Source organism: Ovis aries, chromosome 8 (genome assembly GCF_016772045.2).
Source record: "Ovis aries strain OAR_USU_Benz2616 breed Rambouillet chromosome 8, ARS-UI_Ramb_v3.0, whole genome shotgun sequence".
Classification (NCBI taxonomy): Eukaryota; Metazoa; Chordata; class Mammalia; order Artiodactyla; family Bovidae; genus Ovis; species Ovis aries.
In genome coordinates this window covers 27,936,400-27,964,355 of record NC_056061.1, presented here as the reverse complement: position 1 = coordinate 27,964,355, position 27,956 = coordinate 27,936,400, and the positions used below count along the sequence as shown (strand labels likewise).

At 39.2% G+C, this 27,956-nt stretch overlaps 1 protein-coding gene across 3 annotated transcripts in view; it reads right to left on the bottom strand.

The window, feature by feature from the left end:
* AK9 (adenylate kinase 9) overlaps positions 1-27,956 on the bottom strand; it is a 122,418-nt gene that overhangs the window by 22,853 nt on the left and 71,609 nt on the right. For 2 of the 3 annotated variants that reach the window (XM_042253323.1, XM_027972377.2), the window contains 7 exons: positions 25,769-25,981; positions 23,867-24,127; positions 22,127-22,251; positions 18,532-18,751; positions 11,662-11,730; positions 626-832; positions 75-293 (listed from right to left, as the gene is read on the bottom strand). In XM_042253323.1, coding sequence (XP_042109257.1) covers positions 75-293; positions 626-832; positions 11,662-11,730; positions 18,532-18,751; positions 22,127-22,251; positions 23,867-24,127; positions 25,769-25,981 — 1,314 coding nt within the window. Of the gene's footprint in view, positions 1-74; positions 294-625; positions 833-11,661; positions 11,731-18,531; positions 19,520-22,126; positions 22,252-23,866; positions 24,128-25,768; positions 25,982-27,956 lie in introns of those variants that run through there. The other variant, XM_060419503.1, reaches the window with a different exon arrangement.

Sequence of the window (27,956 nt, the reverse complement as noted above, 5' to 3'; positions counted from 1 at the left end):
GTCTTCTTCTTAGACATACATCAAAAAGATATAAAAGAAGAAACGTGACTTTCAGATGCATTTGCTGATATTACCTTTACAGGGTCCCAGTAGCCGAATGAGCTTATGTACTTGTAGGTAAAGCTGAGCATTTTCTGGGCAAGGCGTGATGATATTGGATAACATTTCTCAAAAATGCTTGCACGATTCTCTACCAGTGGTTTCAGTTTTGTATTCAATGTGTATTGGACAATGTGGATTTTCCGAGATCCATTAATGAGAATTACTGGTATCAAAAGCTTCTCAAATTCTTCCTGATCAGAAAAATCATAAAACCAAATTTTTTTACTGAGAAGGAGGCTGGTAGTATTCAGTCACAATGCATAAACTGCTTCAGTCTAGAAAACAAATACTTTTAAACTTCCAGGTGACTCTGTGTGGTGGTGGCTAAAACTTTTGACCCTATATGGTTTCCGTATTGCCCTTGATTTATTAACTAGTTTTTATAATTGTAAGTGGTACTGAGGGACTTAACCCCCAAAAATATATATTTCTTTTGAAATGTTAAAAAGAAACCAAGGAATAAACCAAATTGCTTTTGTTTCCTTCTCACATGTTAATTTTTGAATTATCAAACAGTAATAACCTGTATTATTTGTAAATTATTCATATCTGCTTCAAATTTTTCTCCGAGTTCACCCCTCAGGCGTTCGAGAGCATCAATTTCCTGCTCTTCCTCTTCCTCACTCATCACTTCCTCATCTTTTGGAAATTCATCTTCAAGAATGTTATCAATATCATCTTCATTGTTATCAGGTTCTTCCTCACTCATGTCTTCGTCTTCTCTAACAGTCTAAGGAAGAAAATATTCCCCTTTGTTATAAAACTGAAATATGGAACAAATGTCACGGCTAAATAATCATCTGGGATATTGTGGAATAAATGGATATTGGTTAGTGTGGCATGCAACATTCATCAACTGATACAGTAAAATTTCAAATATATGGTACCCAGAAATGTAATGCATTCAAGACTAATACCACAGTGATCCCTAGATAAATACATAGACAAGATATTAGCTTCTAACACTTAATGCTATGGTTGGCACAACATTACATGCTTTTCATGGTCTTCTGCAACAAAGTTTCATGCAACTCAGAGAGTATAAAACACTCCAAGCTATGCTAGCTTGGACAAGATCAGTTTCCTCATCTATAAAACAGGAATAATGAAAGGTCCTCCCTCACATGATTGTTGCCAGAGTTAAATAAGTTCATACATGCAAACCCCTTAGAAAACTGTCTGGTAAGCATGTGAATGATAGCTATTATTCCTATTATTATGTTATTATAACTATTATATTATTGTCATTTTGTATAAAGCACTGTTCTAATAGAATAGTACACGCCCCTGAGGAGGCTGCAGCTTATCTGAGGACACAAGAATGACAGATAAATGATTATTAAAGACTGTGACAGGATATTGATACTAAGTGGCGTTGTATAGGCTTCAAGTGCTGTGGTTCAATTTGCATAAAACTGAATCCTGTCTTATTGATTCTCCTGCACTGTCTCCTGGCATGTTGCCCTGAAGTAGTCCTTGTCCCACCCAACTGCAAAACTGCCTTCCAGTCAGAAACCTGGGAGTTACCTCAACTCCTCACTCCCCATTATTCCACATCGCATTTCCAAGGACAGAATACTTAAGACTTTCTCCTCCTTTCTAGTCCTGCTCTACTGTTTGCCCTCTCATTATCTCTTGCCTGCAACCTTCTGATTAACTTGATGTTTCCTAATCATTCTAACTAAAAAGCCTCTTGATGAAAGTGAAAAAGTTGGCTTAAAGCTCAGCATTCAGAAAACTAAGATCATGGCATCTGGTCCCATCACTTCATGGCAAATAGAGGGGAAACAATGGAAACAGTGAGAGCCTTTATTTTCTTGGACTCCAAAATCACCACAGATGGTGACTGCAGAAATGAAATTAAAAGACGCTTGCTCCTTGGAAGAAAAGCTATGACCAACCTAGATAGCATATTAAAAGCAGACATTACTTTGCCAAAAAAGGTCTGTCTAGTCAAAGCTATGGTTTTTCTAGAAGTCATGTATGGATATGAGAGTTGGACCATAAAGAAAGCTGAGTGCTGAAGAACTGATGCTTTTGAACTGCAGTGTTGGAGAAGACTCTTGAGAGTCCCTTGGACTTCAAGGAGATCAAGCCAGTCCATCCTAAAGGAAATCAGTCCTGAATATTCATTGGAAGGACTGATGCTGAGGCTGAAACTCCAATACTTTGGCTACCTGATGGGAAGAAGTGACTCATTGGAAAAGACCCCAATCCTGGGAAAGATTGAAGACAGAAGGAGAAGGGGACAACAGAGGATGAGATGGTTGGATGGCATTACCGACTCAATAGACATGAGTGTGAGCAAGCTCTGGGAGTTGATGATGGACAAGGGAAGCCTGGCATGCTGCAGTCCATGGAGTCTCAAAGAGTAAGACATGACTGAGCAACTGAACTGAACTGAACTGAATCTTTCTAACTGATGAGACCCTGCTTCCTTGAAAAGAGTCTGCAGCTGGGATTTGGACTTGTAAGGGCTGAGAGGCAGATGAAAGGATAAGGGCCCTTCCCTGCTCTGTGCCCAGGCTCTTCTTTCCCCAGGAGGAATTTGGTGTTGGGACTATGCTTCTCAGTTCCTGTTCTTTTTTGTTTGAATTTTGAAGTCATTTGGTTCTCTGACTACTTTTTCCTTTTTCTTGTATTTTGACAATTTTTTATGCTGAAATTTGATTTGCTAAGGAATATTGGAAGTATGGTGGGGTGAGTCCACACTGCAAGCTGGGACATCTTAGCTTCTGATGACCTGTGCTCACCTCACCAGCTCTACCTAATAGCTCTTCCAACTTGTTTGTGATAGAAAGCTGTTTTTGTCACCTACAAAAGGTGACTTGGCACTTACCATCTACTTCTAAGAGGATTAAATTATGAGGTGCTACAGCTGCTGATCTTCAACACCAGAAATGAGGCACTCTGTGCTTTGGGAAAAACTATCAGAACAGGTCTTCAGATAGTTAGATATATTCAGGAGATGATTTTATGAGCCCAATTATTGCATCTCGTCATAATTAGAAAAACACTAAAATCCTTCATGGTGATGTCTGCTCCTTTTGACTAGTAGTAACCATGTGAAGGAGTTGGTTTGTTAAGTCCTATACACAAGCGCGGGCGGCTGCAATGGCGCACAAGCATGGCTGAGAGGAGCTACTCAACGTCCAAGGTCAGGGGCAGAAGCCAGGAGGACCCCATGCCTGAGGGGCAGCGGCCAAGAGGACCTACCCCATGTCCAAGGTCAGGGGCAGCAGCCGAGAGTGCCAGGCTGCAACGGCACAGGAACAGCCAGGAGGAGCTACCCCATGTCAGAGGTCAGGGGCGACAGCCCGGGAGGAGCAACCCCACATTAAAGGAGAGGTGGCTGCGTGGGCACAGGAGGGCCTAGAGGAGCTACGCCACGTTCAATATCAGGGGGCGGCAGTGAGGAGATACCCCTCGTCCAAGGTAAGGAGCAGCGGCTGTGCTTTGCTGGAGCAGCCGTGAAGAGATACCCCACGCTCAAGGTAAGAGAAACCCAAGTAAGACGGTAGGTATTGCAAGAGGGCATCAGAGGGCAGACACACTGAAATTATAATCACGGAAAACTAGTCAATCTAATCATACTAGGACCACAGCCTTGTTTAACTCAATGAAACTAAGCCATGCCCTGTGGGGCCACCCAAGACAGGCGGGTCATGGTGGAGAGGTCTGACAGAATGTGGTCCACTGGAGAAGGGAATGGCAAACCACTTCAGCATTCTTGCCTTGAGAACCCCACGAACAGTATGAAAAGGCAAAATGATAGGATACCAAAAGAGGAACTCCCCAGCTCAGTAGGTGCCCAATATGCTACTGGAGATCAGTGGAGAAATAACTCCAGAAAGAATGAAGGGATAGAGCCAAAGAAAAAACAAAACCCAGTTGTGGATGTGACTGGTGATAGAAGCAAGGTCTGATGCTGTAAAGAGCAATATTGCATAGGAACCTGGAATGTTAGGTCCATGAATCAAGGCAAATTGGAAGTGGTCAAACAGGAGATGGCAAGAGTGAACATCAACATTCTAGGAATCAGCGAACTAAAATGGACTGGAATGGGTGAATTTAACTCAGATGACCATTCTATCTACTACTGAGGACAGGAATCCCTTAGAAGAAATGGAGTAGCCATCATGGTCAACAAAAGAATCTGAAATGCAGTACTGGGATGCAATCTCAAAAAAGACAGAATGATCTCTGCTCATTTCCAGGCAAACCATTCAATATCACAGTTATCCAAGCCTATGCCCCAACCAGTAATGCTGAAGAAGCTGAAGTTGAACAGTTCTATGAAGACCTACAAGATATTTTAGAACTAACACCCCCAAAAGATGTCCTTTTCATTATAGGGGACTGGAATGCAAAAGTAGGAAGTCCAGAAACACCTGGAATAAAAGGCAAATTTGGCCTTGGAATACGGAATGAAGCAGGACAAACTGATAGAGTTTTGCCAAGAGAATGCACTGGTCATAGCAAACACCCTCTTCCAACAACACAAGAGAAGACTCTACACATGGACATCACCAGATGGTCAACACCAAAATCAGATTGACTATATTCTTTGCAGCCAAAGATGGAGAAGCTCTATACAGTCAACAAAAACAAGACCAGGAGCTGACTGTGGCTCAGATCATGAACTCCTTATTACCAAATTCAGACTCAAATTGAAGAAAGGGGGAACACCACTACATGACCTAAATCAAATCCCTTATGATTTACAGTGGAAGTGAGAAATAGATTTACAGGACTAGATCTGATAGACAGAGTGCCTGATGAATTATGGATGGAGGTTCATGACATTGTACAGGAGACAGGGATCAAGACCATCCCCATGGAAAAGAAATGCAAAAAAGCAAAATGGCTGTCTGAGGAGGCCTTACAAATAGCTGTGAAAAGAATAGAGGCGAAAAGCAAAGGAGAAAAGGAAAGACATAAGCAACCGAATGCAGAGTTCCAAAGAATAGCAAGAAGAGATAAGAAAGCTTTCCTCAGCGATCAATGCAAAGAAATAGAGGAAAACACCAGAATGGGAAAGACTAGAGATCTCTTCAAGAAAATTAGAGATACCAAGGGAATATTTCATGCAAAGATGGGCTTGATAAATGACAGAAATCGTATGGACCTAACAGGAGCAGAAGATATTAAGAATAGGTGGCAAGAATACACAGAAGAACTGTACAAAAAAGATCTTCATGACCCAGATAATCACGATGGTGTGATCACTCACCTAGAGCCAGGCATCCTGGAATGTGAAGTCAAGTGGGCCTGAGAAAGCATCACTACGAACAAAGCTAGTGGAGATGATGGAATTTCAGTGGAGCTATTTCAAATCCTGAAAGATGATGCTGTGAAAGTGCTGCACTCAATATGCCAGCAAATTCGGAAAACTCAGCAGTGGCCACAGGACTGGAAAAGGTCAGTTTTCATTCCAATCCCAAAGAAAAGGCAATGCCAAAGAATGCTCAAACTACCACACAATTGCACTCATCTCACATGCTAGTAAAGTAATGCTCAAAATTCTCCAAGCCAGGCTTCAGCAGTATGTGAACCGTGAACTTCTAGATGTTCAAGCTGGTTTTAGAAAAGGCGGAGGAATCAGAGATAAAATTGCCAACATCTGCTGGATCATTGAAAAAGCAAGAGAGTTCCAGAAAAACATCTATTTCTGCTTTATTGACTATGCCAAAGTCTTTGACTGTGTGGATCACAATAAACTGTGGAAAGTTCTGAAAGAGATGGGAATACCAGACCACCTGACCTGCCTCTTGAGAAACCTATCTGCAGGTAGGAAGCAATGGTTAGAACTGGACATGGAACAGACTGGTTCCAAATAGGAAAAGGAGTACATCAAGGATGTATATTGTCACCCTGCTTATTTAACTTATATGCAGAGTACATCATGAGAAACGCTGGGCTGGAAGAAGCACAAGCTGGAATCAAGATTGCCGGGAGAAATATCAATAACCTCAGATATGGAGATGACACCACCCTTATGGCAGAAAGTGAAGAGGAACTCAAAAGCCTCTTGATGAAAATGAAAGAGAAGAGTGAAAAAGTTGGCTTAAAGCTCAACATTCAGAAAACGAAGAACATGGCATCTGGTCCTATCACTTCATGGCAAATAGATGGGGAAACAGTGGAAACAGTGTCAGACTTTATTTTTTCGGGCTCCAAAATCACTGCAGATGGTGACTGCAGCCCTGAAATTAAAAGACCCTTACTCCTTGGAAAGAAAGTTATGACCAACCCAGATAGCATATTCAAAAGCAGAGATATCACTTTGCCAACAAAGGTCTGTCTAGTCAAGGCTATGGTTTTTCCAGTGGTCATGTATGGATGTGAGAGTTGGACTGTGAAGAAAGCTGAGCACTGAGGAATTGATGCGTTTGAACTGTGGTGTTGGAGAAGACTCTTGAGAGTCCCTTGGACTGCAAGGAGATCCAACCAGTCCATTCTAAAGGAGATCAGCCCTGGGATTTCTTTGGAAGGAATGATGCTAAAACTGAAGCTCCAGTACTTTGGCCACCTCATGTGAAGAGTTGACTCATTGGAAAAGACTCTGATGCTGGGAGGGATTGAGGGCAGGAGGAGAAGGGGACAACAGAGCATGAGATGGCTGGATGGCATGACTGACTCGATGGACGTGAGTCTGAGTGAACTCCAGGAGTTGGTGGTGGACAGGGAGGCCTGGCGTGCTGTGATTCATGGGGTCGCAGAGAGTCAGACACGACTGAGAGACTGAACTGAACTGAACCATGAGACTGGCAAAACCTGCTGTACAATTCTCGTGTTGCGCAAATCTTTTTGCGTCAGCACTTTCAGTTGGCGCAAGCAGGGGAGAAAGCCACAACCAGCAGACTGGAGAGTGAGGGAAAACTCTAGAGTTGAGAGAGCCAGCAAAGGATATACAAATCAGTTCACAAAGATTATCCAAGTCTCTGGCTAATCTCTGCAAACCCCACACATATCGGCTGTTCAGAACAGTATAAACTGAACTGCTGCCCATTCATAGGCATGACAGAGTTTGCAGATTTAGTCTCACCAAGTTAATTGTCTGCTAAAATAATAACACCATCCCTCTTTGAAGGCATACAAGAGAATCCAGAATCCCCACAATATAACATTCACAATTCTAGGATATAATCCAAAATTACTGAATCTGTAAAGGCTCATCAGCTATGACCCATTCTCACAAGAAAGATAATCATTAAATACTCAGTTCAGGTGTTAGAGTTACCAGTTGAGAACTTTACCACAGTTATTATCACTGGGATCAATGAGGAAAAGGAAAAAGAAGTGAAAATACAGGAAATTTCATGATGGAAATAAAAAAATATAAAAACAAACCAAATTGAAAGTTTGGAAATAAAAACGACAAAATTTGAAGTTTTTATAAACATTGGGTAGGCTTAATTGTAGAATGGAGAAGACAGAGGGAAGAATCAGTGAATTTGAAGATAGATCCACAGAAAGTATCCAACAGAAAGAAGAGAAAAAGAGACTGACAAAGCTACATGGAACAACAGTGAAGGATCTAACCTATGTGTAATTGGCTTTCAGAAGAAGATAGAGAGCAAATGGGGCAGAAAAAATATTTGAAGAAATAATGTCTAAAGTCTTCCCAAATTTAGTGAGGGTCATAAATTTACAGATTAAAGAAGCTTGGTGAACACTCCAAACTATATATGAAGAAAATGACACATAGGCATATCATAATCAAACCACTGAAAAGCAAAAATAGAGAAACTGTTAAAAGCAGTCAGAGAAAAACACACAGGAATGCAACTCAGATGATCACTTTCTTCCCATCCCTCTGGTTTCTATTAGACTAGACAGAGGAATGAAGAAACCCAGAAATGCTCAAGTATCTGGGTATATGTAAGAAAGGATTTGGGGGAAGTCAATGGCACCCCACTGCAGTGCTCTTGCCTGGAAAATCCCATGGACGGAGGAGCCTGGTAGGCTGCAGACCACGGGGTCACTAAGAGTCGGAAACGACTGAGCAACTTCACTTTCACTTTTCACTTTCATGCACTGGAGAAGGAAATGGCAACCCACTCCAGTGTTCTTGCCTGGAGAATCCCAGGGACGGGGGAGCCTGGTGGACTGCCATCTATGGGGTCGCACAGAGTCGGACACAACTGACGCGACGCAGTAGCAGCAGCAGAAAGAAAGGATTTGTTTTCCTCTTAATTTATTTCCAATATTTGTGTGTTTCGAACAAAAACTATAACTTTTTCTTGAGTTTATCATGTGTTTGGTTGTAAAACACATGACAGCTGGAGCATAAAGGATGTTGGTGCAGTGTGGGGTGGGTATAAAGGGACTTGTGGAGTCACAGTTTTCTACAATATCACACTGAACCATGTTGATTCTAAGTAGAGTGTGGAAAGCTAAGGGTGTATGTGTACCTTGAGAGCAACCACTACAAAATAATACATAGAGGTGTAACTAAAAACACACACACACACATAACTGATAATTAGGGACTTCCAAGGGCTAAAGGTGGTTAAAACTGTGTTTGATGACAGATTAGGATGTCACTTTGATCCTAAACAGTAGCATGACACCTTGAACAGACCAGACTTTAGAACATGTTTGTCTGGAGAATGAGCATGAGAATGAGGCCAGAGACGTCTGCCAATTTCATTCAAGGCTGATCCTTTAGTGTCTAATATAGTGTCAGGCATGCAACTGAATGGATGGATGCAGAGCAAGGCAAATAATAAAGTGGATGATTCTTTTTCCGTGGATGGTGCCATGACTTTCTCAGTCTAATGGTTTTAGATTTACTCTTGGTTGTAAATATTTTAGACAAAGAAATGATTGTTTCAATCCTTCTTCTGCATAGTTTTGATTTACAGTTACAGTTTTACTGTATCAACAGTCTTCTGTACATAAGTCCAACATAAGCATATTGGCAGGGATGGGGGGCGGGAATACATGGTTGCACATGTAGCAAGTCATATTTTCTGTTATTTCTCTTTTCTCCTTCCCTTTCTTGAGTATTTTTGGACAGATGGAAATCAGATTACAGGAAGGTCAGCCCTGAGAAGATATTATTATAAGGGTGCTGAAGCCAGAAGGAAATAGAAGAAGGCAGGGGCTATCTTATCTTTTGTCTTAGTTACAAGGGCACTGGTAAGCTGATTATATAAACAGGAGCTTTAAGTCCTTTACAGAACAAGCTTGTCTACTCTGCCTCCTCTTTAACTTTGGCACCTTTGAGTTGCTTGGCTATAGCATTTGGGTCAGGTAGGTCAACTTGGGACTAGCTCCTCTCTAAATAAAACAAAATCCATGATCTTCAAGGTTTCTCTGTTTTTTAAAAAAAACCCAGCGGATGGAAAAGAGGAACCGTATTGAACATCCTGCAGAGTATGTGACTCTGTCCACAGGCTCTGCCTCATTCCATTCTTTGCCTCAGTGTAATCAGCATTTTAGCTCCACACCTTACAGTGTGTGTGTGTGTGTGTGCATGTGTGTGTGTTACTCACTCAGTCATGTCTGTTTGTAACCCCACCGACTAGCTTGCCAGGCTCCTCTGTCCATGGGATTCTCCAGGCAAGAATACTGGAATGTGAGCCATGCCCTTCTCCAGGGGATCTTCCCAGCCCAGGGATCAAACCTGGGTCTCCTGCACTGCAGGTGGATTCTTTACCATCTGAGCCACCAGAGAAGACCACAACTTCATAAGCTCTTGGTCTAGACCTTATTCCCTTATTCCCATGCTCCCAGCCTATCTCCCTGTGACTTGGACTGAAGTGTGAAAAGCACAAAAGAAAATCCACGAGAGACATAGTTTAATGTAGTACTGTTATATTTTGTATTAGATTGTTTAAACATCTTTAGTGATTTCCTTTCCTTTAAAAGGGTTCATTTTTATTATTATAAAATAATAAAATATTATAAAATTTTTAAAATTTTAAAAATTATAAAAATAATAAAAGTTCATTGTAAGCAGTTATAGAATACCAGAAGTATAAAAAAAATAAAAAGTAATAGTACTTAGATTAAGTACTAGTACTTAAATTTGATATTTGCTTCCAGACTTCTATGCATCCTTTTGATGCTCAATATCACTAATTATTAGAGAAATGCAAATCAAAACTACAATGAAGTGTCACCTCACATCAGTCAGAATGTGCTGTGCTGTGCTTAGTCGCATCTGACTTTGCAACCCCATGGATTGTAGCCCCCTACAGTCCATGAATCCATGGGGATTCCCCATGCAAGAATACTGGAGTGGGTTGCCATGCCCTTTTCCAGGGGATCTTCCCAACCCAGGGATCGAACCCAGGTCTCCTGCATTCCAGGCAGATTCTTTACCATCTGAGCCACCAGGGAAGCCCCAGAATACTGGTGTGGGTAGCCTATCCCTTCTAAAGGGGATCTTCCTGACCCAGGAATTGAACTGGGGTCTCTTGCACTATAGGCAGATTCTTTACCAGCTGAGCTACCAGGGAAGCCCCAGTTAGAATGGCCATCATCAAAAAGTCTACAAACAATAAAAGCTAGATAGGGTGTGGAGAAAAGGGTACCCTTCTACACTGTTGGTGGGAATGTTAATTGGTACAACTACTATGGAGAACAAAATGGAGGTGCCTTAAAAAGCTGAAAATAAAACTACCATATGACCCAGAAACCCCACTCCTTGGCACACAGCTGGAGAAAACCAAAATTCAAAAAGCTACATACACCCTAGTGTTCACTGCAGTGCAATTTACAATAGCCAAGGCGTGGAAGCAACCTAATCGTCCACTGACAGATGAATAGATAAAGAAAATGTGGTACATAAATACAGTGGAATATTACTCAGCCATAAAAAAGAATGAAATAATGCCATCTGCAGCAACGTAGATGCATTGGAGAAGGAAATGGCAACCCACTCCAATGTTCTTGCCTGGAGAATCCCAGGGATGGCAGAGCCTGGTGGGCTGCCGTCTACGGGGTCGCACAGAGTCGGAGACAACTGAAGTGACTTAGCAGCAGCAGCAGCAGATGGACCTGGAGATTATCACACTAAGTGAAGTAAATCAGAGAAAGATAAATATCATATCATTTATATGTGGAATCTAAAAAGTGATACAACTGAATTTCTTCACAGAACAGAAAAGACTCACAGATTTAGGAAACAAACTTATGGTTACCAAAGGAGAAAGGTGCAGAGGAGGGATAAATTAAGGAGGTTGGGATTAACAGATACATACCATTATATATAAGATAGATAATCAACAAGGCCCTACTATATAGCACAGGAAACTCTACTCAATACTCTGTAATAAACTATATGGGAAAAGAATCTGAGAAGGAATAGGTATATGTCTATGTATATCTGAATCACTTTGCTGTATACCTGATGCTAACATAACACTGTAAATCAACTGTACTCCAATATAAAATAAAAATTTAAAAAGACTACTGTGCATCTTTTCATTTTACATGCTTGAGATTATATATATATATGTAAAATATATATTTTATATATGTGTGGGTGTTTGTGTGCATATATGTCCATTTTATTTTTTGAAAAAAGCAATTTTATTTACTTACCACCCCTCCTTTCCTTCTTTTTTCTCTCTCAGTTAAAAGTTCGGCTCTTCTTTTAGCAATCATATCTTCCTGTTAAAGAAAGAAGCATTAAAAATGTCAACCGATAATAATAAAATTACTTTCTATGTATTAATTTTTTTCCCAAATGGGAATAATATTTGGTCAGAGGATACTTTCCAGAAAAGATTGTGATGGTGATAATTATGTCACATGTATCTTTGGACCTCTGGTCCTGTTGATCAGCTGTTTCCCTCCAGAGGTATAAGTGGCACTTGGGATCAGTCAGCTTTTCATCAAACTTTAGAATCCCTTTTCAAAGTGTATTACTTATTCGTTTGCTTTGGTGGAGAGGTAAATTTTGCACATGGAGAAATAGAGAGGCTATTTGTTGAAAATGTCTGATAATTTTTCATCATATTATTAAGATGTAATTGTCTAAAGAACCCTAAAACCACATATGCACATGAGGAAAGCATTTGTACTTTGGATACTTTCACACATATGGTATATGGGTAGTCGTCTAGTTTTATCGGGGCCTCTAAGTCTAACGCAATGAATGGGTCCTCTCATGCGACTTTAAGGTTTGCATGAAAGCTAATCAGCTACCCTTGGGTTTTGGGGCTCATTGGTTCATGACTCTTGAAATTGCAGTCCCTTTAAATACTCAGAGATCAGAGAAGTGCCTTAAAGACATGCCCTGGGGGCTCTGGTGGAGGCCAGTAGCACCCTGCTCCTTTTATCTGGCAGTTACTGAGTATACATCCCAGATGATGTATGTTTGCTTGACATTCAAGAAAGAATTATAAAATCAAATGAAATCAAATTAATTTCATATATGAATCCCAGAGAGATTCTATAGCTTTTCAGAAGGTGAGGATTATAAAAACTCTAATTTTCTTTTTTTAAATCAAAGTTTTACCAGAGGTACTTTAACTGTAAAGCTATAAAAGTAGTCTCTTTTGCCTGAGTTGTGGGTGTGAAAAGAAAGGAGCAAATGCATAAGATTATGAACTAGCTCCAGAAATCTGCTCTTTCCTGTTCCACATGCTCTACAAATTTTAGGGCATGTGATGGCTAGGATGGGGCTTGACTGCTTTACAGCTGCTCTGTCCAATATGGCAGCTACTAGCCATCTGAAAAGGATTTAAGGCAAAAGGACAAGGGCGTGGTAGAGGATGAGATGGTTAGATAGCATCATTAACTCAATGCACATGAATTTGGGCAAACTTTGGTATGCCCTCTGCTTTCCTTTCGATTCTCATGCTTACAGGGCCTCTTGCCTAGCAGATAGTTGGGCCCATTTTCTACAGAGATCAGCAGCAGAAAAGCGAAGGATGTCACACGGCAGAGTGTGAAGCTTGGTGTCTCTCCACATCTCCCTCCTTGCTTTCATAGTTCTTGGAAGACTGAGAGCTGGGCTTGCTTTGGTTTTGTGCTGGCCACAGATGACCTGCGACAGGCAATACTTTTTTTTTTTGGCTTCACAGGATCTTAGTTGCTATACACAGGATCTTCCATCTTTGTTGTGACACATGAACTCTTAGTTGTAGCATGTGGGTTCCAGTTCCCTGATCAGAGATCCAACCTGGGTCCCCTGCACTGGGATCATGGAGTCTTAGACACCGGATCACCAGGTCCATGATCCAGGGCATGCAATCTTAGTGTGGTGGTGCAAAGGGATGGATGGAAATGCCTTTAGAGGGATTTCCTCCAACTAAGTCCAAGATGAAAAGAATTTGACAACCGTGTCTGAGCAGTGAAAGAGGATCTTCATGGTTTTAACACATAATACATTAATGAGTATGGAGTTGTGATAATGTATCCAATAATTTAAGTCATTGTATCTCAGAGTTGGAATTAACTGATTAGCTCTCTTGACACTAGAGCTTTCTTCCATATTCTCCCTACCAAATGTCTACTTAGCCTTTGCTTATCTGCGCTTGATAAGTAGCTCAAAGCCTTCGGTCTTTGTTCTTTTCAGAAAGTTTTACTAGTAATGAAATACATCTTCCTATACCTTTCTCCTACCAATGGTGTTTCTTTTGCCTATGGCCACATGGAACAACAGACTGGTTTCAAATAGGAAAAGGAGGACGTCAAGGCTGTATATTGTCATGCTGCTTATTTAACTTATATGCAGAGTACATCATGAGAAATGCTGGACTGGAAGAAACACAAGCTGGAATCAAGATTGCCGGGAGAAATATCAATAACCTCAGATATACAGATGACACCACCCTTATGGCAGAAAGTGAAGAGGAACTAAAAGCTTCTTGATGAAAGTGAAAGAGGAGAGCGAAAAAGTTGGCTTAACGCTCAATATTCAGAAAACGAAGATCATGGCATCCGGTCCCATCACTTCATGGGAAATAGATGGGGAAACAGTGGAAACAGTATCAGACTTTATTTTTTGGGGCTCCAAAATCACTGCAGATGGTGACTGCAGCCATGAAATTAAAAGACGCTTGCTCCTTGGAAGAAAAGTTATGGCCAACCTAGATAGCATATTCAAAAGCAGAGACATTACTTTGCCGATTAAGGTCCATCTAGTCAAGGCTATGGTTTTTCCTGTGGTCATGTATGGATGTGAGAGTTGAAGAAGGCTGAGTGCCGAAGAATTGATGCTTTTGAACTGTGGTGTTGGAGCAGACTCTTGACAGTCCCTTGGACTTCAAGGAAATCCAACCAGTCCATTCTAAAGGAGATCAGCCCTGGGATTTCTTTGGAAGGACTGATGCTAAAGCTGAAACTCCAGTACTTATGTCCACCTCATGCGAAGAGTTGACTCATTGGAAAAGACTCTGATGCTGGGAGGGATTGAGGGCAGGAGGAGAAGGGGACGACAGAGGATGAGATGGCTGGACGGCATGACTGACTCGATGGACTGAGTCTGAGTGAACTCCGGGAGTTGGTGATGGACAGGGAGGCCTGGCATGCTGTGATTCATGGGGTCGCAAAGAGTCGGACACAACTGAGTGACTGAACTGAACTGAACATGGAACACAACAATTTCTCTTCAGCATAAAAGACTATCACATAATTTATCACTGCTCTCATGTCTCATCTTGGTCTTCCTAGTTCCAGAGTTGAAAGCTCCATTCATTCTACTCAATCCAGATCTATAAATGAGTCCTTTCAAGACATGTCATATAAATGGAATGAATCATAGAATACATATAATACTATTTTCTTTGCCTGGTTTCTTTCACTTAGCTTAATTGTAGGGAGTTATCAATAGTTCATTCCTTTCAAATCCTGAGTACTACTCCATTATATGAATATGCTGCTGCTGCTAAGTTGCTTCAGTCGTGTCCAACTCTGTGCGACCCCATAGACAGCAGCCCATCAGGCTCCCCGTCCCTGGGATTCTCCAGGCAAAAACACTGGAGTGGGTTGCCAGTTCCTTCTCCAATGCATGAAAGTGAAAAGTGAAAGTGAAGTTGTTCAGTCATGCCCGACTCTTAACGACCCCATGGACTGCAGCCTACCAGGCTCCTCCGTCCATGGGATTTTCCAGGCAAGAGTACTGGAGTGGGCTGCCATTGCCTTCTCCTATATGAATACACTATATATTTATTTATTTATTATTTTTCCAGCTTTATAAAAATGGGAGATATTTAATGTGTATGTCATAAAGATTTGATAAACGTATACATTGTGAAAGGACTCTTCTCCTATTTGGTTAAGCAACACATCCATCACCTCACATACTTATCCTGTGTGTATGACAACATTTAAGTTCTACTCTCTTGCCAAATTTCAATTATACAGTACAATATTATCAACTGTTGTCATCATGTTATACATTAGATCCTCAGGCCTTATTCATATTATAACTAAACTTTTTAATATCATCTTACCAACCTCTCCCCATTTCCCACACCTCCCAGCCCATGGCAACCACTTTTATACTTTCTGTTTATATGAGTTTGATTTTTTTTTTTTTTTTACCAGATTTCACATACAAGTGATAGTTTGCAGTATTTGTCTTTCTCTGTATGGCTTGTTTAACTTGGTATAATGCCCTCAAGCTCCATCTGTGTTGTTGCAAATGGCAGGATCTCCTTCCTTCCCATGGCTGAACAATATCCCATTGTATATATATATATCTACACCACATCTTCTTTGTCCATTCATCTGTTAACAGACACAGGTTGCTTCTATACCTTGACTATTGTGAATAATGCTGCTATGAATATGGGAGAAGAGATATCTCTTTGAGATAATGACTTTGTTTCCGTTGGATACATATACCCAGAAGTGGGATTCCTGAATCATGTGGTAATTCTATTTTTTAATTACTTGAGGAACCTCCATACTTATTTCCATAGTAGCTGTACTAGCTGACATTCCTATCAACAGTGTACAAGTGTTCCTTTTTCTCCACATCCTCATCAGCATTTATCTCTGTTCTCTTTTTTAATTTAGACACCCTAACAGGTGTGAGAGGTGATATCTCATTGTGATTTTGATCTGCATTTATCTTATGATTACTGATGTTGAGCACCTTTTCATGTATCTGTTGGTCATGCCTTCTTTGGAAAAATGTTTATTCAGTTCATCTACCCACTTAAAAAATTAGACTGCTTGTTTTTTTTCCTCTCTCAACTCCCTCTTCCCTATTCCCTTCCCACAATTTACTGGTCTCTATTTCCCTTACTACAATTGAATACAATACTTCAATTTATTTATTACTTATTTGTCTCTCATTGAAATGGTATTGCCACAGACACAGAACTTCTGTCTGCTTTGTCTACTGTTATTTATCTCCAGCCTGACACATAAAAAGTGTTCCATAGTATGTGTTCAGTGAATGAATGAATGAGCATATATTGAGTACTTACTATGCATTGAATATCATATAAGTCCTTCACACAGTTTTTTGCTGTTTAAACTTTTTATTTTGTACTAGTGTATAGCCGATTACAGTTTCAGCAAAGGGATGGAGCTGTACATATACATGTACCCATCCTCCCCCAAACTCACCTCTTATCCAGGCTTCCACATAACACTGAGCAGAGTTCCATGTAATTGGTTTTTTGATACTGAGTGGTGTGAGTTCTTTATGTATTTTGGACTTTAACCCCTTATCAGGTATATGATTTGCAAATACTTTCTCCTATTCCCTAGACTGTCTTTTATTTTGTTGATGGTTTCTTTTGCTTGGAAGAATATTTTTTTAGTTTGATGTAGTCCCACTTACTTATTTTTGCTTTGGGTGTCAAATAAAAGAAGTTATTGCCAAGACTGATGCGAAGGAGCTTACACCTTTTTGTTACAGGAGTTTTAGGGTTTCAGGGCTTGTGTTTCAAGTCTTTGATCTACTTTGAGTAGATTTTTGTGTATGGCATAAGATAGGTGTCCAGTTTTATTCTTCTGCATGTGGCTGTACAGTTTTCCCAGTGCCATTTATTGAAGAGACCGTCTGTTCTCCATTGTACATTCTTGGCTAGTTTGTCATGAATTAACTGACAACATATGCATGGGATTATTTCTGTGCTTTCTACTCTGTTTCACTGATTTATGTGTCTAGAGCCTGCTATTGAAGCCCTCTGCTGAATTTTTCAGTTTGGTTACTATATTCTTCAGCTCTATGACTTCTGTTTGGTACTTTTATTTTCTGTTTGTTGAAGTTTTCACTTTGTTTATGCATTGTTCTTCTGACGTTGGTGAGCATACTTATGACCCTTATTTCTAACTATTTATCAGATAAATCACTTATCTTTGTTTCAGTAAGGTTTTTTTCTAGAGTTTTATCTTGTTTCTCTATTCAAAATATATTCCTCTGTTTCTTCATCTTCTTTGACTCTATGTGTTGGTTTCTGCACATTAGATAAAGCAGCCACCTCTCCCAGTCTTGACTGGTGGTCTTGTGTAGAAGATGAATACAGCTCAGGTTGGCCTGAGGTCCTGGCCATCTCTCAAGCCTTTGTGCTTGTGTAAGCCATCTTCTTGGTTTTCAGCGGCTCCCGTAGTTAAGGGTGTGTCATGACCTATCGGTGTCCCAAACGGAAGGATCACAGTCATTATAGACTGATAAGAAGCTAAGATCTTCAGGTAGCAGCTATTCTGATGTATTAATAGGTGATGTGGGTATTTTCTCATTTACCCAATGTGCTGGAATCTAGTTTCTCCTGGACTAGTTTCTCCAGCTAGTTTCTGGATTTCTTCCAGAGTAGACTGGGTTCAGAAGACCCCTATGTCGCCACCTTGAGCTGTAACCCAAGGGAACCTATCTGGATATTTGTCACATTTTGTTTATCCATTCAATCAGTTGAGGGACATTGAGTTGTTTCCACTTATTGGCTATCATGAACAATGATGTGTGAACTTTCACAAACACATTTTTACATGGTCTGTTTTCATTTTCGTTAGACAGATTACTAGGAGTGCAATTGCATAGGTTCCCTATGACACTTTTGAACATTTTATGGAAACTTACCAGAATACAGTTTAGGAAAAGAAATTCTAAGCTAATACTTGGGTTTATTTTACTATGGGCTAAAATGACTTTGATGGTTGGTGTCAGAGCTAGTGAAAGTCAATGAAAACTTTGTCTTTGTGTTTCAGGGTTTGCTCTACTTGCTGCCTCGTCCACTGTGCTCCCATGTCTAGTACAAGGATACTTTGGTGCAGCCACTATCTTTAATTTTATTTGCCTTGAAGAGAGAACCATTAACATGTAGATAATCGCAAAGGCCTCAAATAATTCTTAACTCTTTCATGATAAATTGTTAAAATTTGATGAAAATAGTTTGCATACTGAATGTGGTATTAAAATCAGAAAACTACATTTTTGTAAAGGTCATTTTAGAAATTGGATAGTTGCTGAACACATTTACCCTCATGCTTTTTCAAAGGGATACATACCTTGATTTTTGCCTTCATTTCTTTGATGAGTCTTTTTCTTTCTAATTTCTTCTTTTGTTTCACTTTCCACTTTCCAATTTGGACAGGAAGGAGGCGATCAGAAATATCTTGATCGTCAACTTGTATAAACACAGCAGCATCTGGGAAAAGCCCATGTTCCCCCAGGAACTGGACCTCATCTGGATACCGCGGGAAACCGTCTAATACAAAACCTGTAGAACTATGTGGAAATTTCATGACTTACTTTATTTGCTTAAACTATACAAATATTGATTTTAAAATGAATAAAAAGTACTGCTAAATCTCAACTTTATATTAGATGTCTAATGAAACTCTTAAAAAGTTTAGTTTATTGTAGTATCTTTTATTTCTTTTAATATTTCTACTTGTATAAACACGTTGCTTCTTCTCCGCAAAGTATCAAATTAGATTAAAGTTATAATATTTGATATTTATAGTATAAAATTGTAGTCAATCAGTTTATAGACAATTACTGTTAAATACAGGCTTACTAAAAGTTGTGAGAAGATCACAGGAAAGGAGAAGGTAAGTTCTCTGCTTGGGATGAGTGCCCAGCCTAATGATGGTGTTACCCTTTATGTAAAGAGTTAGTTTGGCTGCCTCCCTACCCCTACCCCTCTATTGAGAATCCTTTTAGTCATTTTTCTCCTAATGATGTTCCTTTTCATGAGACAATTCATACCCTCTTCCCTCGCTTTTTTTGTAACCAGTGACAATTATTAATGTTTTCTTGGCTCATATGTGTAGGATGATTATATTCAAATAGGATCATCAAACTTGCCCAAGTACGATAAAACTTTAAGAATCATGAAAATAACTTGGAATGTTAACACATTTTCATTAGGAATATTTATAATACAACCAGGCTTGGAGAGGTCTTCCCAGGTGGCACAGTGGGAAAGAATCTGCTTGCTAATGCCGGAGATGCAGGAAACATGGGGTTCAATCCTTGGGCCAGGGATATCTCCTAGAGGAGGAAATAGCAGTCCACTCCAGTGTTCTTGCCTGGATAATCCCACGGACAGAGGAGCTTGGCGGGCTACAGTCCATGCGGTCACAAAGAGTCTGAACACACACCCAGGCTTGGAGAGCTTGGCTTGGTTTAGTTTGGTCCCTTTTTGAATGAACTTATTCTGTTTCTCTAAAATTTGGTTTAACTATTTATATTTAAATATACATTTTCTTCTTCATATGCATAGGCTTTTCAAGAACATTTGATAGTTTTAGCTCTTAACTGGCATTTAGAAATGTTGTATCCTTTCTAATTAAACGGTATATATTAAAATTGTATATATTGCCTTAAGATATGTTTCCTTTTCTTCAGAGATGCCTTCAGCAAAATCTCTTCTGTTCTATTTGTCACTTCTTTGTCAATGACATCTAAATCTTTACCTCTACCTCCAAGCTCTTTTTTGAATTTTTATTTAGAATTTTCAACCAACTGCCTAGTTTCTCTATCTGAGTTATATACGCATCATACTATCAAAAATCATGCTCACTGTTACCCTTCTACATGGCTCTTCCTCTGACTCACTAGGGTCCAGGAGCCAAACTTCAGAAACCCTTCAACTCCCTCCTGCTTCTCACATACCTAAGTCTTGGCAAACCCTCTTCTGAATCAACATTTTCATTTCTACCATTATATCTCAGTAATGTAATGCAATTAGCTATACCTCAGTAACTAATAAGCGCTCTCTAGGATTAAGGCCTTTTTAAAATGTGCCTATTTTTCCTAATTATATAAGCAATATATTTCACTATGCTGCTGCTGCTGCTGCTAAGTCGCTTCAGTCATGTCCGACTCTTAGCGACCCTATGGACTGCAGCCTACCAGGCTCCTCCATCCATGGGATCTTCCAGCCAAGAGTACTGGAGTAGGAGAAACTAAGAAATAAAGAAAAGCACAAAGAAAGGACAAAATTATCTATAATTTCATATCCAAGAGGTTATCAACATTTTGTTTTATTTCTTTCTAGTTTGTTCTTCATTTGTTGAACTTTCTATCATAAATAACTGTGTATCCTCTTTTTTAGTTTAACATTATGTACTAAAATTTCTCACGCTATTACAAACTTTTCATTATCATAAGTTTTGATGGTAGTGTTAATGTTCAGCTATTTTATTTAGGCTTTTAGAATTTCACTTTTTACTTTTCTTCAATTCATATTTGTGTGTGTGTGTGTGTGTGTGTGATGTAAGATTAGGAGCTAAGTTAATGAAGAACATCCCATGACTATATTGTCGCAAGCAACATGCCTAAGTTTACCTCAACTATTGATCTAATTTAGGGAATACGAAATTAAAATTAAAGTGACTAATAATCTCACTTACTCAGTTAGGTCAGGGACTAAGTAAAAGAGAATGACCAGAGACGCACTGGGACCTGCTAGTTTTTAAAATTCTCATTGATACAGTTTCCTTATCTCCAAAATGAGAAGATAAAAGTTCCTGTCCCATAGGGTAGTTATAAGGATCAAGGAGATTAATATGAATACAATATAGAAGAACAGTATCTTACACACAGTAAGTTCCATATATGTGTTTGCTATTAGCAGTACTGTAAATATCAGTTCACTTTCTTCTGGTGGATATCAAGGTAAGAGATTGCGGTTAGGAAACTGAGGCAAAGTTTTACATTCTGGTGACCTGTAACTCTTAAATTTGTTCTGTCTGGGATCAAGTTGTTCTTGGCTTTTGGTAAAGGTATAAGACTATGGTCAGCTATTAAGTGATGTGAACAACAACCACAACATAAACAAAGAGTGTTGTTCACCAACCAGTAATATGGGGGTTAAATCACAACCCACTGCAGTCACCTACAGACAATGCACCCTGAAAAGAATTCAGAATGAAAAAATAGCGTGAGGCATTCTGTCTATTGGATAAATGGGCCCCTAGACAGTAGACTGCATATCTCAGGAAGGATTTCAATGATCCCAGACTCTTGCATTTTCCCATACGTAGAAAAGCACTAAAATCATTAACTTGGGATATTTGTTCTTCATGATTAGCACTAATCTTTTTATCAAGATGTATGCTTAACTACATGTATTTCCTAATCATGACTGAACTTCCCTGGTGGCTCAGATGGCAAAGAATCTACCTGCAATGCAGGAGACCTGGGTTCGATCCCTGGTCTTGGGATTGATCCCTGGCCAGGGGTCTTGGGAAGATCCCCTGAAGAAGGAAATGACTGCCGACTCCAGTATTCTTGCCTGGAGGATCCCATGGACAGAGGAGCCTGATGGGCTACAGTCCATAGGGTAGCAAAGAGTCAGACATGACCGAGCGACTAAGCACACACACACAGTCGTGACTACACATTATAATCCCCTGGGAGGCTCCAATGCCTCGGTCCCAACCTTGCACCTCAAATTTTAATTCAATTGTTTGGAGCCTCTGGCATCAATATTTTAAAAATAATCTCCTTGGTGTTTTTAATGTGTGGAATCACTAGTTTACATTGGAGTAAAGGAGAAAATTCTTAACTTTATGTTGGACTACATTTTTAACTTTTAAGAATAAAGCAAATGAAAGTCAATAAGTATATAAAAGTCTACATAAATTAAGATACCATATCGGTTCCTTAAACCACCACTGAGAAAGAATTGCTTCAAGGATTTCAGGAGGCAATGGCTCATTTTCTGTTAGGTTTAATCTGATTGCTTCTTCTTCTTCTGTAAGTTGCACTTCCTGAGGCTACAAACAAAAATTATAAAACAAAAAAAACTTAAAATTTTATATTAATAAATAGTAATATGTTGCATAGTTAATATAAGACCTATTTTTCTCAGGTCATTTTTTACTGTTGTTTGTAAGCATTTAAAAATCTGAGTTCTTTTCTTTAAACCAATATTTAATATCAGTTCAGTTCAATTCATTCACTCAGTCGTGTCCGACTTTGCAACTCCATGGACTGCAGCACGTCAGGCCTCCCTGTCCATCAGCAACTCCTGGAGTTTATTCAAACTCATGTCTATTGAGTCAGTGATGCTATCCAACCATCTCATCCTCTGTCATCCCCTTCTCTTTCTACCTTCAATCTTTCCCATCATCTGGGTCTTTTCCAGTGAGTCAATTCTTTGGACCAAGCGGCCAAAGTATTGGAGTTTCAGCTTCAACATCAGTCCTTTCAGTGAATATTCAGGACTGATCTCCTTTAGGATGGATATGAAATTATACTTACTTTTGCTAAGAGGAGCTACTAGCAAGTAGCATGACTAATTTTGATTGTCTCATCATTTTTACTAAAACCAAGATCAATCTATATCACACACCTATAAAGGTTAACTGATTTTTGTCACCTATCTTATAGCTACTCAATCTAGATCCTGATTAAAGGATGGGCCAGGCAGGCAGTCATCTAATATAATCTGTACCTGTGTCCATTAGAAGATCATTTGGAAAAAAAGGGTTCAGATATATCAGAAATGGTTAAAAGGCGAGTTAAAATAATGAACTTTCTCTATATGGCCAGATAGAAACCACCTAAGAGATACATTGAGGGCAGGATGAGAAGGAGTGACAGATGATGAAATGGTGGGATGGCATCATCGACTCAATGGACATGAGTTTAAGCAAACTCCGAGAGATGGTGAAGGACGGGGAAGCCTGGCATGCTGCAGTCCATGAGGTCGCAAAGAGTCAGACACGACTGAGTGACTGAAGAACAACAAAAAGATATTTACAAACTTCCTTATGAGGAATCATTAGAAATTAATATTTTGAGATCTCTACTGGTGCAGGGGCAGATTTTTATAGTATTATTAATAAATAGAAAACACAGAACACAATAACAGAAATCTTATCATCTAGATCAGACATCTCAAATAACATTGTTGTTTAGCCACTAAGTCGTGTTGGACTCTGCGACTCCATGGACTACAGTCCACCAGGTTCCTCTGTCCATGGGATTTCCTAGGCAAGAATATTGGGGTTGGTTATTATTTTCTGCTCCAGGAGAATCTTCCTGATGCAGGGATTGAACCTGCATGTCATGTATTGGCAGATGCTTTATCACTGAACCATCTGGGTAGTCCATCAAAGAATAGCCCCAAATAAATGCTATACAACAGTCTTGTCAGGGAAAGCTTTTCTGTTTTTCAGTGGAGTCATGCAAAACTCAGTACTCTATATTCTGAGTAGCAAGGTCTGTATTTAACATATTGACAAGATGACTCTTAAATTACTTTTATGGGCTATTTTTATTTTACTTCTTCAAAATTTTATAGAGTTTTGTACTACTTATATTCTACTCCCTCAAAGTAACACCAGTAAGCACAATTATCTGCAAAGAAAGTATTAATATTCCTACCAGCTTCTTTGTATTTTCTTCCTCAATTGTAACATGGGCCTGAATTGCAAGCTCTTCAAATTCTTGTTTTACAAATTGTTCATCCTCAGAATCGTCCTCAAATTCAGGTCCAACTTTCTTTTCAGTTTTCAGCATTAGTTTTTCTTGAAGAAATTCCTCAAACTGAATATGAAAAATGCCCAATTTTTCTGCCAGCTGTCTTCCACAGACAGTTTTGCCAGAGCCATGGGGGCCGAGAAGGCATATTCTTAATGGCGGCGCCTGAAATAGGGGATAAGTCAAGGATGGGGGTAGAGGAGAGGGACAGTGAAGAAGAAGAAGCTTTAAGAATTTAGAAAACCTAAGGCTTATTAACTGCTCTCCCTAAGACTGAATTATCACTTCACAAACTCAAGGATGTTTCGACATTGGTATACCAGTTAACATGATTCACGGCATCAACCATGATCCTCAGGGAGCATCAACAAATACAGAGCATCTTGATATCAAGTGCCAAAAGACATTTAAAATAAAATAAAGTTGATTTTGTTTATTTTTAAAAGTTTTAATTATGGAAGAATACAAAGACATTTTCTTAGTACGATAAAAACACCACCACCACCACCACCAAAAGCTTTCTACCAAACAAAAAGCCCACTGATACAGGAATTTTAGAGGTGCCTTCATTAAATCTGTAATCTCTGTATTGGAGATAAAGTGAAAATAGTGAAAGTGTTAGTTGCTCAGTCATGTCTGACTCTTTGCAACCTGTGTGGACTGTAGTCTGCCAGGCTCCTCTGTCCATGGGAGATAGGGAAGCCCCCAAACCAGAGAATCCACAGAGATCCAGGTGTATGGACTGTCCACTGATGCTCAAGCTGGTCAAAAACAATGATGAAGTTTGGGATGAAGGAGCAGATAAATCTTTTGTAAATGTGGGGCAATGACTCTGATATTTATAGGTGAGAGCAGGAGTGGGAGATGGTGATATATTTGAATGGAATGAGCCTCAAAGGGGCTGGCAGTAATGGATTTTGAGCAGCAGAGGGAAGCAAGCACAGCCTCATCACCTTTTGTCCTTGTGAAGGAAACGCTCAGAGAAGAGTTTAAAGGTATATGCAATAGCCATGAAAATCGCCCAAATTATCCGGAAGAGTTTAAATTGTGTTTTACATGTTCTGTTTAACAAGGCATGAGTATTATTGAAAGTCCTGACAAGATGTTGTTTAGTGGCTGAGTCGTGCCCACCTCTTTGCAACCCCATGGTCTGTAGCCTGTCAGGCTCCTCTGTCCATGGAATTTTCAAGAATACTGGAGTGGGTTGCCATTTCATTCTCCAGGGCATCTTCCATACCAAGGGATCGAACCCACCTCTCCTGTACTGGCAGGCAGATTCTTTACTGCTGAGACACCAGGGAAGCCCCATGACAATATACTGTGATTTATAATTTTGATCTTGTAATCCCATTCTAGGGAATTATACCAATAAAATAATTAAGAGAAAGAAAGAATGATATGCCCAAAGATTTCCTAAGTACTATTTCATATCCACAATGGCAAAATCACAACATTGTGGGGGAAAAAAAGTCTAACAAGAAATTAAATGTTAAAATGGTACATCAAAATGATTAGGCAATAAAATAAATCCAATAAAATTACAAGCAATAAATTCAACTGTGACTTCCTATTAAATACTTCAGCTAAAAAAATATGTGTTGGTTTGATATAAGGCATTACTAAAGAAATCAAATAGATAATTAGATTATGTTATATTCCAAAAAGTTGTTCTTAAAACCTAGATATTGCCACCATACTGTTTTATTATATTGGTGAATTCACTATTGAGTAAAATGGTGGAGACTGGTAACAAGTCTCTAAATAAGGACGCAGGAGCAGTCATCAGGATGGGAGTATTGTTTTCACCTTTAACGGTTCATCATGAGCCACATACTCCTCAGGTTGCTCCAAAAACTTTTCTTTAGCCTCAGGACTTGAAAAGTAATAGATCTTTTCTCGATATTTAGCTGCTTCTTCTGGGGTGCCTGGTTGTAGGACGAAGTTTTCTTTGAGAGCCACTGGACAAAAGTGCTTTGTATCTCCCAAATGCCTTTTCTTCTCCTTAATTGTATCTTCATTCTAGAAATATCATTCAAAGTTTGGAGAACACTATTAATGTACTGTTCTTATAATACTAAAGAGGGAATTATAAAAATGCATCTTTGTATAGTATTTAATCCATAACAATATCCCTTTAAAACAATCCACAAAAGACCAGTTCTTATACTATTTTAATTCATCAAAAAATCAGTTTCTTATATTCCTCTGAGTTCAAATACCAAGTGTCTTTATTTTATTAAAAAAATGAAGCAGCACTGAAGGTGTCCCAAGCCCTCTGTAGACAAATGTATCTACAAATGTGTCTAAAACCCCTGTAATGTGTAGATGCGGGGTCACTGTGAAGTCAGTTTCTAAAATAAAATTATTTCCAAGAAGTAAAAGCTGAGTCAGGGTCACAACTTCTTATTCATTGAAAATGAAAATGGGAGATGTCTCAGGATTTGCTTTGTTTCTTACTCAGTGGATATATAATCAAATACTTTGGAAATTTTTTATTTTATTCAGTTGGAAATGCAATAGATGAAGAAACCATGTGTAAAATCCCTTAGGGACTCTTGCAAAGTATTTAAAGTAAGTGAAAGTGAAAGTTGTTCAGTTGTGTCCGACTCTTTGCAACCCCATGGATGGTCCATGGAATTTTCCAGGCCAGAATACTGGAGTGAGTAGCCTTTCCCTTTTCCAGGGGATCTTACCAACCCAGAGATTAAACCCAGGTCTCCTGTATTGCAGGCAGATTCTTTACCAGCTGAGCCATAAGAGAAGCCCAAGAATACTGGAGTGGGAAGCCTATCCCTTCTCCAGGGGATCTTCCCAACCCAGGAATCAAACCGGAGTCTCCTGCATTGTAGGCAGGTTCTCTCCCAACTGAGCTGTGAGGGAAGCCCTATATTTAAAGTAAAGTACATTTTAAAAATAATTTTTTTTCCAGTATTCTGGGAGGTGGATCATAGAGGATCCTGCTGTGATTTATATCAGAGAGTGTAGAGCAGACTTTTGGACTCTGAGGGAGAGGGAGAGGGTGGGATAATTTGGGAGAATGGCATTGAAACATGTATACTATCATGTAAGAAACGAATCGCCAATCTATGTTTGATGCAGGATACAGGATGCTTGGGGCTGGTGCATGGGGATGATCCAGAGAGATGATATGGGGTGGGAGGTGGGAGGGGGGTTCATGTTTGGGAACTCATGTACACCCGTGGTGGATTCATGTCAATGTATGGCAAAACCAATACAGCATTGTAAAGTAACATAAAGTAAAAATAAAAATTTAAATAAAAAAATAAAAATAATTTTCTGTGTTGTACAATGCATGCTTGCTGTAAAAATATTCAAAACATAACCACAATGCATCAAGAGTGAACATTTCTTCTCACCTTTCCCTTCCAGTGCTGTCTTAACACTTAATCGTTTTATGTGTATTTTTTCAGACTCGTTTTTCTCAGTATAGCTTACACATTTGCATACAAAGACACAAATTTAGGCACAAATACAGTATTTTTTAAGATAACAATGAAATAATACTTTGCATGACTATTCTACAACACGTCTTTTTTTCTCTCCCCAAACAAGATGTAAAAAACAACTTTCTATAAATGTGCAAAATTAATCTTTACTTTTCTTGTGTCACTCATTCAATTTTTGTGTCAGGGTTATGCAAGCTTCAAAATGAGCTGGAAAGTATTGAAATTTTTCTATGCTATGGAAGATTTATAACATAAGACTTATCTAACCAACAAGAAAAGCCCTACAACTCCCTACAGTTATTTTTGTTTGTCCAGCTTTTATCTTTCATCTTAAGCATATTTTAGTAATTTGCATTTTGAAAATGCTTTTCATTTTGACTTTAAAATTTGTTAGTATAAAATTATAATTTAAAATGAACCTCTTTCAAAATCTGATTTCTGTTTAAAATGTTATTTACTCCTCCTTCTTTTTACCTCATTTTACTTGCCGGAGGTTTGTCTATTTTATTGCTCTTATCAGTAAACCA